General features: G+C 42.6%; 1 protein-coding gene across 3 annotated transcripts in view; it reads left to right on the top strand.

Annotated features, from left to right (window-relative positions):
- GRM7 (glutamate metabotropic receptor 7) overlaps positions 1–3,958 on the top strand; it is a 553,977-nt gene extending 550,019 nt beyond the window's left edge. Inside the window, exon 9 of one of the 3 annotated variants that reach the window (XM_032784200.2) lies at positions 2,816–3,958. In XM_032784200.2, coding sequence (XP_032640091.1) covers positions 2,816–3,028 — 213 coding nt within the window. In that variant the 3' untranslated portion in view covers positions 3,029–3,958. The remainder of the gene's footprint in view (positions 1–2,815) is intronic. The other 2 variants (XM_032784198.2, XM_032784197.2) reach the window with 2 other exon arrangements.
- The last annotated feature ends 10,892 nt before the right edge of the window (positions 3,959–14,850 follow it).

Raw genomic sequence — 14,850 nt, 5'->3', positions numbered from 1 at the left:
AAGGAAAGTGGTAAATTCTCCATCTCTAAAGTCTTGAAATCAAGACTCGATGCCTTTCTGGAAGATATACTTTACTCAAACACAAATTATTGGGCTCATTACAGAGGTAACTGGGTGAAATTGTAAGGCCTATACTATACAGGAGGTATCCACTAATCCCTCTGGCCTTAAAATTGATGGATCAAGAGAAATTCCTTTTCCTCCCCAACAGAATTTAAGAAATAAATAGCTGTTCTTGGCAGGGCCGCCCGGGGGGGCAATTTGCCCCAGGCCCCGCAGAGGAACCGTAAATCCTGGCCCGGGGGCAGTCCGGGTCTTCGGCAGCATTTCAGTGGAGGGGCCTTCAGTGCTGCCAAAGACGCGGAGCGACTGAAGGCCCCCCAGCCCCCTGCCGCTGAAGTGCTGCTGAAGACCTGGACCACCGCCGAGTGAGTACAAGCGCCACAGCTGCCCCGCTTTGCCCCAGGCCCCCTGAATCCTCTGGGCGGCCCTGATTCTTGGGATATTATTTTATCCGGATCAGTTATGTTGTATTTGTCAACTGTAGAAAAGCATTATTTTGTTAAAATATAACGGGGCAAATATGTACTAAAGAGAACCTCATGATCTATGATTTCACTGTTGTATTCTATCTTGTCAATGTGAGCAAACAGAAATATATACTGACAAAAACTTATTTTTATTTGAGCTCACTTGGTGTTGGTGTATTTGATTGATACTGATGCTTAGGCAGGCTGAAAAATGACAAATGAGATATTTAGGCTGATATTGGAGGATAACCAGTCACAGCAAAGCTTCAACTGCAGAGAAAATAATTATTTCATTGGTGGGAGAGGAAAAAGTCTGAAGGCTTTGGAAAGGGATGACAATTTACGGACCAAGATTTAAGTTTATCTAAATCTCCATCTCTTTATTGGTATAAATGCAATAAACTCTCTACAGCTCTTTGAAATCCTGAAAATGTAGTGATACAAAGCCAAAGTGTGTGTTACATCATAATACAGGTAATTACTATGTAAATCTTCTACGAATAAAATTGTTTAACCCATTAATTGTTACTCTCCCCCATTTGGCCTTATTTGTCAAGGTACAATGCATCCTCTGAAATGTTGAGCACCCTCCACTCCCAGAGATGTTGTTGAAGGTGTTCTTAGCTTTTCCTGGGTTGGATTGAATAGATTTCTTTGACACTTACAGTGAATCTGGAAGTGACTAAATGTAGATTTAGAATAATAATGTAAAATGGTGAAGTTATATTCAAGATTGTTAAATGACACTGTTAAAAATACCTAAATGTAAAATTGTTTCCTTATTTCTCATGATCTGAGCAGTTCAGGAAGTAGCCAGTGAAGAAAATGAGCATTTTTACAAGACTATTTATTTGGTTGCATCCTTGAACATTATATTCTTGAAACAGTCTGTGTTGTTGGTGAAAACCTTCCTTATGAGAACAAAATATCACAGTCGCCAAACCATGGTGTTTGGCAACTCATGAATCCATTATACCAAAGTTTGAGGAAAGAATTAATAGTCCTCCCAATTTAGCTTGATTAAACACACCGGGAGTGGATTCTCAGGGGTAAACTATCATATATGCAAACTGAGGACCTTTCCCCAGCTATTTAGGCTTATATGACTAAAAAACATGTGGCAGTTTGTATTCTTTTGTGAAGATGCACAAAGCTATCTACAAAGGATGTGGGTATATGTGGAGACGGGCATTTCTGACAATAATTAGTTTTATAAATATAAATGTTTATAAATGTGATCTAACTCTTTTTGAAGAGCAGATATTAATGACTTTTTCTAAGTGCTAGCTTTTAAATAGCTTCAGTATTGCAATGGCTCCTGATTTTTCTAGGTGCTAAGCACACACAATTGTATTTGACATCAAAGGGAGCAGCAAATATTAAATATCCCAGAAACTCAGGCCTTGTGTCTTTTGTGTACATTTTGCAAGTTTAACTCTTCTCAGGAGGATGCATCAAAGCTCATTTTTACTTGCGTGTTGTGCTACTTTCTGTGCACGTCTTTTATGATACACCTTTCTGATGTTTTGTGTTAAATTCAAGTTGCTCAAAGAACACAATTATCAAATAATGATAGTTAATAACTGCATCAGTTTGTAAGCAGGATTATAAACATGAATTTTAAACTTTTGGGATATCAAGAGAAAAGAAAAATGGAGCCACAGCACGCCTGTGGGAGGTCCACCACAGCTGCAGGACTGGCAACCAGCAGAGCGTCCCCTGCGGCATGTCGCTGTGCTTGGGGCGGCAAAATGTCTAGAGCCGCCCCAGCTCCTGCCTTCTGTTATGGGTCTATTACAGGATTGTGTGGGTGAGGTCCTATGGCCCACAAAGTGCAGGAGATCAGATGGGATGATCACGATGGTCCCTTCCGGCCTTAAAGTGTACAAGTCTGTGAGAGTTAAGAAGGAAGAGAATGTGTTACCGTAAAACATAAAAACAAAAAACCCTTAATGGAATCTAGTCCTTGTGTCTCCATGCTGCAAAGACACAGAGACTGCAAAACTATGAAAAATCAATTTATGGTAATTTTGTTTGTTATATTCAGAACTGGGAACACCACTTAAATTGATCTAATCAGTAATCTTCTTAGATTAATATTAATAAACTGATGTCTTCTAAGAGGAAGTAGTTGCCAGGTAAAGATATCAGTGCAAAGGGGTCACCATCTGCTTATCTTCTCTCATCACTGTGTCGTCTAATTAGGGGATAATAGTAGGCCTTTTTAAGGACAGTTTCAGATTTCCAGGTCAGTGACTTTTTTCCATCTTCCTCCTTTCTTTCAGGCCCTGCTGCAAAAAAGAAGTATGTCAGTTATAATAACCTGGTTATCTAGTCCATTTCTTCAGACAGAGTTGAGGAAGGATGAAGATTTTCATCCATTCAGTCACCCAAACTGCCATATGCCTCTCCCTGACCTGGAATGTATCCACCACTGGAGAAGCTTAAAGGCCAGGCAGTTAATATGGAGACCAATGTCAGAGGACCAAGCGTTCTGAACAGCTGCTATATGAAATATCCTTAATTATTCTTGGCTTAATAAGTCACTGGCACTGTGGGCTGTGACCTTGGACCTTCTCTATGTATGGGAAGTATGAAAACTGAATACCCAGCTCGAATACATGAGTACCCAGCTCTTTATGGGTGAACTGCATTTAGCGACAGTGACTTTACAGGGGCTAATTCTGTCTTTATATGTACTTCTAGACTGCAAGTTTTTGAAATTTCTGTACAGTTTGTGAGGAATTTTGCATATTTCCATCCATGTTGTTTCAAAGATTCACTGTTTGTTTTGAATGCACAATTGCATTGAAGATCTATTCTCTCAGATGTTAGCACATTAAAAACAAATCTGAGGCTTTAAAAGAACTATGTACATGACTTGTATAATTATTATTGTATCACTGCAATCCATATTTTTTTTTAAATTCAACAACAACAACAACAAAAAGTTATTTAAAGACCAAAAACTGTGCTGGCGAAGTGAGCCCCTGCCTTTCATAAGTCTGATGGGCTGCAGAGGAAGCAAGAAGGATATTGCTTGGTTTTAATAGAGGTCTTGATATGTGGAATGCATGCCAGTAATGTATTTTATAGTACATGTTAATAATTTGTTTGATATTTGTATTTGTGTTCTATTTTGTTATTTTAGTTAAGATATATGACTATTTTGCAATAATTTCAATTATTCTTACAATATTTGGAAGAAGGAATATGGCTTTTACATGTCTTAAGGTTTTTCTTTGTTGATGCCCACCATGATTGACCAGTGTGATGAGGACTTAAAAAAAAAAAAACGCATGTATGTTTTATACTGTTTGTAATAAGTAATTTCATTAATCTTGCTGCTTATGTGCCAATTAGTGAAAACAATCTTTCTGGCAAACTCCTCCCCCCTTTCCATTCTCTCTCGATCCTGTGATATTGTCCAAGAATGTATCAATAAAAGGTTTTGGTTAACTTTTTTTTATTTACGGCAATAAATATCTTTAGTTGTTTCTTCCCCTCCCCCTTTTAGTTAGTTTATTCATGAGAGTTGTCACATGTGGAGCTGAAAAAGATGTAAAAGTACTTTAACCAGATTGGGCCTAAATTTTTGAAAAGTCACTGGGCACTCAACCTGGGGCAATGTAAAGGGGCCTGTTTTTTTCAGAATGAGCTGAGCCCCTACGCTCTTCAAATCAGGTCTTTCAATGTGTGTCAGTGTGGACACTCCAAAACTGAGGTTCTCCAAATCACTAATCAGGTTTGAAAATGTAGGCACAAGGCCCGATTAACACTGAGATACTAAAGTGGTTCAGTAATGTTGCTCCATTAATTTAAGTGGAATGATGCCAATGCAAAACTGGAGTAATCAACACGAGTTGTCAGTAGTGAATCAGATCCACACTTTCCAAATGTGGATAAGAACCAAAACTCAGATTTCCTTGAAAAGTGAGAGCAGTAATTGTGGATGGGCAGAATTTTGTTCTTGTTGTTTCAGCATTTTTCCAACCTCCAAAGCTCAACAAGTAGTTCCTCATTTCAAGTGGCTACAAGAGCATCCCTGGTACCTGAAGAATGCTGATGGCAAGATCAAAACTGAACTGAAAATCACTTCAATCATTAGTCATTGCTAAGCCTATTTTAACTTGTGTGCTCCTTAGATGTTCTTTGCTTCCTGAATACTGGGGTTGGTTGTTCTTTTTTCCAAATCTTTCAACCTGGGCTTATAAAACTTAAACACTGTTCACTTCTCTGGTGCCTTTATGGTCTTAACATAGTAGCAGCTCTGAAGCCAAGCTGATATTTAGGACTGGTTGGATGGGCTCTAAGTGATTGGAGGCATTTGGTCACATTTTGGGGACTAATGGCAGAAGCTCTTTTGTAGCCTCTCTTGTCCACAGCAGCCTTCAGGGGATCATGACAAAAGATAACACAATTATCAGTGCCCTTCAGATGGGCGAAAGACCTGTGCAGGTGTTATAATCTGTACCTTGTATCTCTTCAACAAGGTGAGCACCTAATACTGCAGGTAATATTCTTAACTGGATCAATATTTTTTTTTGACAGAGTAGGGACAACAGAATTGAACACAGTAACTGTAAGAATGAAGAAATGCTTCCTTGTTTCCACTATTTGGAAGGAGTTAACAGAACCTGGTTTTATAGATCAGAACTTCATGAAATAGAGTTACTATAGATATTTTAGTATGACTACAGCCTTGGTTCTTTAGATCTCAACCATGCAAGATCTCAAGTACTCTTCTATATCCTCAGCCTAGGAGAAGCCATGTATATATTCCTGTGATCTAGAACAAAAGTAAACTAAGGGCTCTGCCAAATAGCTTGAGCTGTCCAATGCCAGCCTGAAATGACTGCATCTTCCCTGTGTCTTGAAAAATACCAAAGTTAATAAACTGGCTCATGAGTGAAGATCATTACCTTCCTGAACAATCAAAGGTCAATTTGCAGGGCATTTGTGGAGTGAGAGCGCATAGGAAAAAGGTGACAAAGTGATACAGGCGGGGAGAAGCAATTCATTTAAATTTCCATTGCAACACAAGAGAAAAAATATGTCACACCTGCATGCTACCTTTGGCAAAGCAACAATATTTTGAGGGCAATTTAAAGATTAGTTTCTAAAGTATTTAGCGTCCCATTTTATCTAGACAACTTGATAAATTACACTGATGAACGTAATCAGCATCAAAAGAAAATTTGACAGCTGCAACGTACTTTGCCCACAACAGATAGTTAGGGTATGAAAGCCTCTGTTTGCCAATTCTATTGACTCATTATGCATATAACGTAAGAGGAGTAGTTTGGTACTTTTTCAACTATAGAGCTAGGTGGATTGAATTATAGCAGAATTAAATGAATAAAATCCCAGTTAAGGATTTACTGGTAGGAAAGGGGTATCTGCGTAGTGATTAATAAAGAGAGAAAAGCCAGTGTTCATTATTTTTTAAAAAAATTCTTCTCAGTGGTACTTATCTAAACGCTGTGCAAAAGCCATAAACACAAGGCCAGAGCTTCAGCTGGTGTACATCCATATCATTTAAGGTCCAATTTATAAAATCATGAACTCGCCCCAATGAAAATAACTCTCCCCTCAAGCAACACTCCTGTTTCCAAATGCCTACTCACTCCCTTCCACCAGGAAAAAAACAGCAGCATGTCCTGTGATCCGGAATTTAGTAAAGCACCGGGGGAAGTAAATCTCAGAGCCAATAATAACAAAACATCAAGCCCCTACTATTTCAGTCAAGGGGTGGTTGGGGCGGGGGAGGCGATTCACTCAAGTGACTTGGACACTCAAAAGGGGGCCCAAGCCAAACAAAGGGTGAGTTTGGTGGCTTCCACAAGGGGAGAGAGAATGAAAGGATCAGACAGGCCAGGTCCCTGTGAGATTTCCAGCCCCCACAGGACTTGCAGGAGAGGAGCGGGGGTCTTGCAGTCTATGGTATGAGAGTTGGATCTCACAAATGATCCCTGAGCTCCCTGTTTGCTGCTCTGTCCACCAGTGTGTCAATAGCTGCTTAAATGCAGATGCAGGCGGAAGCCTTATCCAGGCAGGGTTTTGCCTCTGACTCTTCACACCGCAGACTAAGCTTGGCTGAGCAGCATGAAGCCAGAGCAAATGACATCAATGGACGGAGCATGAGGCAGCATTGGGACTGTGCTGCATGGACCAGTAGGCTGATGAGGGGACTGCTGTATAAGGAAAGTGGTTCTTGGGTCCAGGTGCAGGGCTCGGTGCCATGGAACCCCACTAGCCTAAGCTGTACCTGAGCCCCAGTGTCCCCCACCCTTCCTTATGTGTTCTTCACCACCAGTGAGAGCCCCTGCCTCACAGGGAAGGGCCGGTCCCAAGTCCAAGGGTGCCTTAAATGGGACCTCCTAAGGCTGAGCCCCCCCAGGGTCTCCTGCCCTGCCTTGCTGCCACAGTGTAGGCAACCCCTGTGTTGGGACACTGCCCAACCAGAGTTCAGAGGGGTGTGAATGCCCCAGGTCAAGCTGTTGGCAGGGTGTTTGATATAGCGAAAAATTGTCTGCATGTGGCTGAGCTAATACATCACCTGGAGTGAGTTGCTTCTGCACGGGTCCCGACTCCTACACCAGCCTCTGGGAATCTGCTGCTCAGTGAGCTAAGCCGTTGGTTGGAGGGAACTGTGGGGCTGACTATGGGTGCTGTGCTGGGCCCAAGTCCACCAGTCCCAGCACCAGCTGAGCCCAATCCTTGCAGGGGGAGGAGCAACATGCTTTGCAGTTTGGCAGGAAGTTGGCTTTGTTTTTATTGTGTTGAAAATACAACCTTTGCCCAGTGAGCACCAGCCCACCCCCAAGCTGAGTCAGGCCTTAAGGTGTGCTGGCCCTTGGCCCTAAGCAGGTAGGAGGATGTTGGGAAATGGGATTGGCTTCAGAGAAGGATCACTGGGATGAGTGTGTCTAAACAAACATGCCTGACAGTCAAAGCATCAAGGCGCACACTGAGCACCATGTGGACTAGATCCGCTACCAGGGGAGTTGCTTTCTGAGAGCTGCGGGGAGGTGTAACCCTTCCTGAGCAAGAGCTAATCGGTGAAAGTTAAAGAAGATTAATTGCAATAAGACGTGATGTCTTAATCCAGCAATTTGGCATGGCAGGGGTAAATGTGGTGGCACACACTCTAAATAAAAGCTGGGTGTCTGGCTCAAAAAGATTTTTCTAGTTTGGCCGCACATTGCTGGGTTTGACTGTGTTACTTATGTAGTAGATCAGGCTAGTGCCTGCCACGTGGGGGAGGGACATTTGCTGGCCTGTGTGATCCATAGTTTTGTCTCTTATTTTGGGGCAGAGGGGTTAGGCCAGACATGACTATTGTGCTCACCTAGTCTGACCTGTATTCCTGGGCCAGAAGGGGGTCATCCAGTGATTCCTGGAGCATGTTTTGTAGCCAGGCAATTAAAATAGCAACATTGCTACTGATGGTAACACCCAACCAAGCGGCCACTCCAACTAAGCAGCTGCCCATGTAAAGAAACCACCTCCAAATGGCCTCAAATGTCCAGCATACATTTCCACTCCATCCTTATTGGAAAAAACTATCCTGATTGAAAGACACAGTTGGCTTGTGATCTAGATGAGTTTTCTGTGGTCTCAGGCGCCTGTACGGCCCTGAGTGCTCCCATGCACACTTGGCCCTGTCACCCTACTCCTATCCTGAGCATTCTCAAAGTATCTCTCTATGAAGTCTGCCCCAACATTAAGTGCATCTTCCCCACCTGGCATAGGCAGCAGCCCAAACTCCTGAGGCGTGGGGCTAGGGCCAACATGACTGCAAAGGCAATGGTGCCAATTAACATGGGTGGTTTAAGGGATTATCCCAACAAGGTGGCTGCACTATACTTGTGGGATGATTTTGTTCAGGGTAGAGGGTGCTGAATGAAGGGCTGAGGGTACACAGTGTGGCACATGTCCTTGGCTGTGCCATCCATTCTTGAGGTTAATATCCAAAGGTGATTTGTTTTTGCAGGGTGGGAGGTACTTTACAACAAATCTGTTGCCTAAGCTCCATATCACCACAATGCGCCATGTCCAAGAATGTGCGTGGTGAGTATTGCCTCATTCACGGTAGGGTTTGGTAGACTACAGTATGCCCATACAAGGTGGATAGGTTCTGAAGGAAGGCCAACTGGAAAATATTGACATGGATGAGGTCTCGAGCTGGCTTGATTATTGGCCATGGCCACACAGCCCAGCGTATCACCAAACTTTAGCAAGAGGATAGTGTGCACGTCTCTGCTATAAGTGCCAATTTGTTCCTAGGCAAGCTTGGTTCCGGGTTGGCCAAACTTCAGGGTAGCCTGGGTGCAATGGGGTAGAGGAAGCCAAACGGATGCTGGCACTTCCTTATGGCAGGTGCACAGATCAGGAGCTCAGTGGTTTAGACTCCAGCTCCAAAAAAAAGGTAACAGTGGGCAACCCAAGGCCATCGTCTTACGAGATGGGGGCAGCGGGTCTAGCACAATTTGGGGTGGGGGGGGGTGCAGCTGTGAACCAGGGGTCATGGCACTACACCAGGGGAATTGTCCCAGTCAATGATATTTATGATTCTGCTAGTGGGGCAAAAAGGGGCTCTGTGCTGCGCACTGGGCTGTTTCCCAACAAGAACTTTGGATGTAATTTGACTAAGAAAGTTGTGTCCTGATTAAAATCCATTTCACGTGTCCTTTTCGGCTTCCTGTTGATGACCATGCCAGTGGTTGCATTATAAGGGAAGACAGGTGGTCACTCAGGTAAGTACGATCCAAAACAGTTGGTACCTATGATGTACATACATTCATATCCAGTGTTGTTTACATTATGGTAATACTCAAGGCTAGAGAATAGACATAAAAAGAATCTACAAATGTATCAATTAGTATGGTACGTTGGCTTCTTGCAGGTTTCCTTCTCCTTCCTTTCCAAGGTCAGCACCATCAAATGGGAGTGGGCAAACACTTGAGATGCCGTTAGCTTCCCATCCCACTTTGGTAATTATCCTAGGTGGAAGGGGCACTCTCCCCATTCTTCTTAGTCGGAAATGGTCTGTATACTTGGAATGCCTGTGAATTTCCTTTTCACCACTATCAGTTTATATTTCTGAAAAATCACATGCAACTTTGTTTTGCTCTCACAGTGTGCTATAGCAGCAGCTTTACACTTACGAGAGGATGCAGTCAGAATGATTTAGAAAGAGAACAAAGACAACTTTACTACTAAATACAACAGCTTCTAAAAAAGTACAGTCCATCTGTGGACTTCTGTGTCAGAGGATATTGTGAAGGCCAATACACTAACTGGGTTCAAAAAATGAATAAGATAAATTCATAGACGATAGGTCCATCAGTGGCTATTAGCGAGGATACATAGGCCTGGGAACTGGCTCCCCGCTCCTGGGTCCCAGCTGCTGGCTCTGGGGTGGGGGGGTGGACACAGGTAAGGTTGCCTGCTTTAAGCACCCCCACTATTCGAAATGTTCCTGCACCACTGCCAGGAAGGACAGTGATGATGTCCTTAGTCTCTGTTTGCCAGAAGAATAGGCAGAAGGGGATGGTTCATTTGATGCTTACCTGTTCTATTCATTTCCTCTGGGGCACCTGGGATTGGGCACTGTCGGAAGTCAGGATACTGGGCAAGATTGACCTTTACTCTGATCCAGTAAAGCTGTTCTTATGTGCATCACGCCTAATGCCAGATGTTTCTTGCAGACCCAAGTGCCTATACATTCAGTTTGAAGGAATGTGTAAATTATATGTCTCAATACGATCTGCTGATGTCCAATAACATATGATTGACCCTAATGTCATTCAGTTGGCATCCAGAACTACTTCTGAACTTATCTGAAGGAAGATGGGGCAGGAGTTGGGGACCAGTTGAAGAAAGCTGGAGGATCAATGGTTTGGGTTCCTCTGAGATTGCTTTGCTTGAAGATGTGAGTTTACCAGTGGGGTCTGATTTGCATCTGATGCCTCCCCGCCAAAAAGAGTTGCAAGTCCCTTTGTGACTCAGCCATTGCTGGCTGTACAGGGCTTTAGTTATTGCAAGGTTTTTATTGTGCATGCAATCATATATACTACGTGCACCTGTTTTACAGTTCTAAAAAGAATAGCCAAAAACGTTGCAACGCCCTACATTTTTGAAGCTTGTGCTAATCCCAAATCGTCACTGTGATGCAGAATGCAGTGAACCAAAACACAGCGAAGTTCTGAAGGAACAATCATGTTTAAACACTCTAAACTTTCTGTTAAATTAGATTTCAAATGCAATAAAAAAAATGCTTAAAAGCCATTTAGCTGAAGGAAATGCATGAAAACTTTTATCAGAAATTATCATAAAACCTGTGTTTGGCAGAGTGAGGTAGCTGTAATCAGGTCTATATGCCCTCTTGAATCATGCCCAAGCTTTCAATAACGGTTAACAGACGCACTGACAAGACAAAAATCATCAGTGCCAATGATGATTTATTTCCTTTGAGTGGTTGGGGAGTCTCTCTCCCTCTCCCTCTCTCTTTGGTAACTAGTTTAGTAGCTCTTGCATAGTTACAAAAATCTCTAAAGTATTTGCAGTTAATTAAAAGGATGTGGAAACTGATTTTACCTAATTTTGAACACTCTCCCTCTGTAGGTTTGAAAATTTGCCTCAAATTTTACACTAATTGGGTATGCATCTCACTTAGGAGAGATTGTGGGGGAAAAAGCACAGCACTAGAGAAAGAAAACGTCTAATAAAAAATTATGGGCCTGACACTCAACCAGGATAACGAGGTGTATTTTTTTAATAGCAGCTTAGATTCTGGCCCTAAAATCCTGCATCTCCTCCCACCAGTTTTAAAATATTGTATTACCTTTTATTTCAGTGGAATTATTTCTGCTTTATGTTGGTGTGAAGTGAGCCTCAATTTCTTTTTCAAATACATGCGTACAGCCATTCAAATCTAGAACATCCACTTTCAACACACAAGGGGGGGGATGTTCTCCTACTCCATTTATGTGGGATAGCTATCCCTTTAGTGACAAAATATGGGACAGCTTCTTAGAGGTGCAGAGGCTCAGCTCCTTTAACAAGTTGTCAGTGATGACTGGAGAAAGACAATTCAGATGCACAGTAACTTTTGAGATGTCAAAATTTGTTTTAGCGCTACAGCAAAATCTTTCAAACTTTTTTTTTGAGAAAATAAAATTATGACACAATGTCCACCTTTGGCATAGATGCGTGCGCATGCACACACACACACACACACACACTCTTCAGATTGACAAAATTTTAATTGAAATCGATAGACAGCAAAGTGGGAGGACCTATTTAGTGGGGTCCTGGGTTCAATACTAATGACTTGGATTATGAGGTGGCGGGTATGTTAATAAAATTTGCAGAGGGGAGGGATGGCAAGCACTTTGGGGGACAGGATTAAAATTCAAAATGGCCGTGATGAATTGGAGAATTGGTCTGAAATCAACAAGCTGAAATTCAATAAAGACAAGACAAGTCACATGCTCAAACGGTAACCACTGGCTAAGCAATACTACTACAGAAAAGAATCCAGGCATTATTATGGAACACGTATTAATCTGAGCAGCAATATGATTGGAACTAATTAATAAATTAATTGATTAAATACTTAAGTCAGTAGGACCAGATGGTATGCACCAGAGAGATCTGAAGGAACTCAAATATGAAATTGCAGAACTAATTGTTGTATGTAAACCATCACTTAAATCAGCTTCTGTAACAGATGACTGGAGAATAGTTAATATCATGGCAATTTTAAAAGAAGGCTCCAGACGCAATTACCAGCTGGTAAGCCTGACTTCAGTACCAAGCAAATTGATTGAAATGATAGCAAAGACCAGAATTATCAGACACAAAAATTAATACATTTTGTTAGGGAGATTCAGTGTGGCTTTTGTAAAGGAAAATCATGCCTCACCAATCTATTAGCATTCTTTGAGGAGCTCAAATTAACATGTGGACAAAGGTGAGCCAGTGGTTGTACTGTACTTGGATTTTCAGAAAGACTTTGACAAAGTTCCTCACCAAAACAAACTAAGCAATCATGGGATAAGAGAAAAGGTCATCTCAGGAATCAGTAGCTGGTTAAAAGCTGGGGGAAAAAAGGGTTGGAATAAATAGTCAGAATGGAGAAAGGTAAATAAAGATGTCTCCCAGAGATCTGCATTAACATCAATGTTGCTCAATTGATTCATAAATGATTTGGAAAAGGGGGTAAACAGTGACGAGATAAAGTTTGCAGAGGATACAAAATTACTCAAGAGAGTTAAGTCCATAGTTGACTGTAAAGAATTACAAAGGGATCTCACAGAAGAGGGTGACTAGGCAACAAAATGGCAGCTGAACTTCAATGTTGCTAAATGCAAAATCATGCAAATTGGAAAACGTAATCTCAACTTTAAATACAAAATGATGGGAGCTAAATTAGCTGTTGCAACTCAAGACAAACATCTTGAGTCATTGTGGATAATTCTCTGAAAAACAGCCACTCAATGAGTGATGGCAGTCAAAAAAAGCTAAAGCAGAATTTTAGAAACCATTAGAAAAGGGAAAACTGATAAAACAGTAAATAGTATAATGCCGCTGTATAAATCCATTGTATGCCCATACCTTGAATACTGTGTGCAGTTCTGGTCATGCAATCTTGAGAAAAAAATATTATATTAGAAATATCAAAGGTACAGAGAAGGGCAATAAAAATGATTAAGGCTATGGAACAGCTTCCATATGAGGAGAGAGTAAAAAGACTGGGACTGTCCAACTTGGGGTATGTCTACCCTATGGGATGATTCCGATGTTACAGAAACTGTTTTTTTTAAAACAGATTGTATAAAGTCGAATGCACAAGGCCACACTAAGCACATTAATTCGGCTGTGTGTGTCCATGTACCAAGGCTAGCTTCGATTTCTGGAGCGTTACTCTGTGGGTAGCTATCCCGTAGTTCCCACAGTCTCCTCCGCCCATTGGAATTCTGGGTTGAGATCTCAGTGCATGATGGGGCAAAAACAGTGTCGCGGGTGATTCTGGGTAAATGGCGTCACTCAATCCTTCTGCCGTGAAAGCAACGGCAAACACTCATTTCGCACCCTTTTTCCCTGGATTGCCCTTGCAGACGCCATAGCATGGCAACCATGGAGCCTGTTTAGGCTTTTGTCACTGTCACTGTATGTGTACTGGATGCTGTTGACAGACGCTGTACTGCAGTGCTACACAGCACCGCTCATTTGCTTTTGCAAGGTAGCAGAGATGGTTACCAGCCCTATATCACTGTCTGCAATTGGAAATTGGCGATGATGGTTATCAATCCTTTGGTACCATCTGCTGCTGTCATAGGTGCTCCTGGCTGGCCTTGCTGAGGTCGGCCGGGGGGTGCACGGACAAAACTGGGAATGACTCCCTGGGTCATTCCCTTCTTTATGTTTTGTTTAAAAATAGAGTCAGTCCTGCCTACAATATGGAACAAGTCTACTAGAGAACCAGAGCGCACAGCCGGGTCTGAGCCCCAGATATCTTGCAGAAATGATGAGTTGCATGCCATTCTAGGGGGTGCCCCCACAACAACCCCACCCGTTGCTTCCTTTCTCCCACACCCCTCCTGGGCTACCATGACAATTATCCCCCCATTTGTGTGATGAAGTAATAAAGAATGCAGGAATAAGAAACACTGACTTTTTGTGAAATAAAATGAGGGGGAGGCAGCCTCCCGCTGCTATGACAGTCCAGAATCTTCATTAGACATGAAAGGGGCAGGGGAGGCACACAGCCTCCAGTTGCTATGATCAGGACGGTTTTCAATCCATCTGTACTGTCTTCTGGAAATAACAAGGAGTCATTCCCATTTTTGCCCAGGCACCCCCGGCCGACCTCACCAAGGCCAACCAGGAGCACTCACGGAATGATGAGAACAGGTATTAATCATTTTGCATCAACTGCTACTAGGGAGGGGAGAGGATGCTACTGTTCAGCACTGCAGCACCCCCGTCTACCAGCAGCATGCAGTAGACATAGGGTGACATTGAAAAAAGACAAGAAACTATTTTTTTTCCCTTTTCTTTCGGGGGTAGGAAGGGGGTAAATTGCTGACATACACCCTGAAACACCGGGAAAATGTTTTTGACCCTTCAGGCATTGGGAGCTCAGCCAAGAATGCAAATGCATTTCGGGGACTGTGGGATAGCTGGAGTCCTCAGTCCCCTCCCCCGCCCCCATGAGCGTCCATTTGATTCTTTGGCTTTCCGTTATGCTTGTCACACAGCACTGTGCTGAGTCCCTGCTGTGGCCTCTGTCTATCATAGCCTGGAGATT

The sequence above is a fragment of the Chelonoidis abingdonii genome, chromosome 17 (assembly GCF_003597395.2).
Source record: "Chelonoidis abingdonii isolate Lonesome George chromosome 17, CheloAbing_2.0, whole genome shotgun sequence".
In the NCBI taxonomy this organism is placed as follows: Eukaryota; Metazoa; Chordata; order Testudines; family Testudinidae; genus Chelonoidis; species Chelonoidis abingdonii.
Note: the sequence above shows the minus strand (reverse complement) of the source record. Positions and strands in the feature narration are given on the sequence as shown.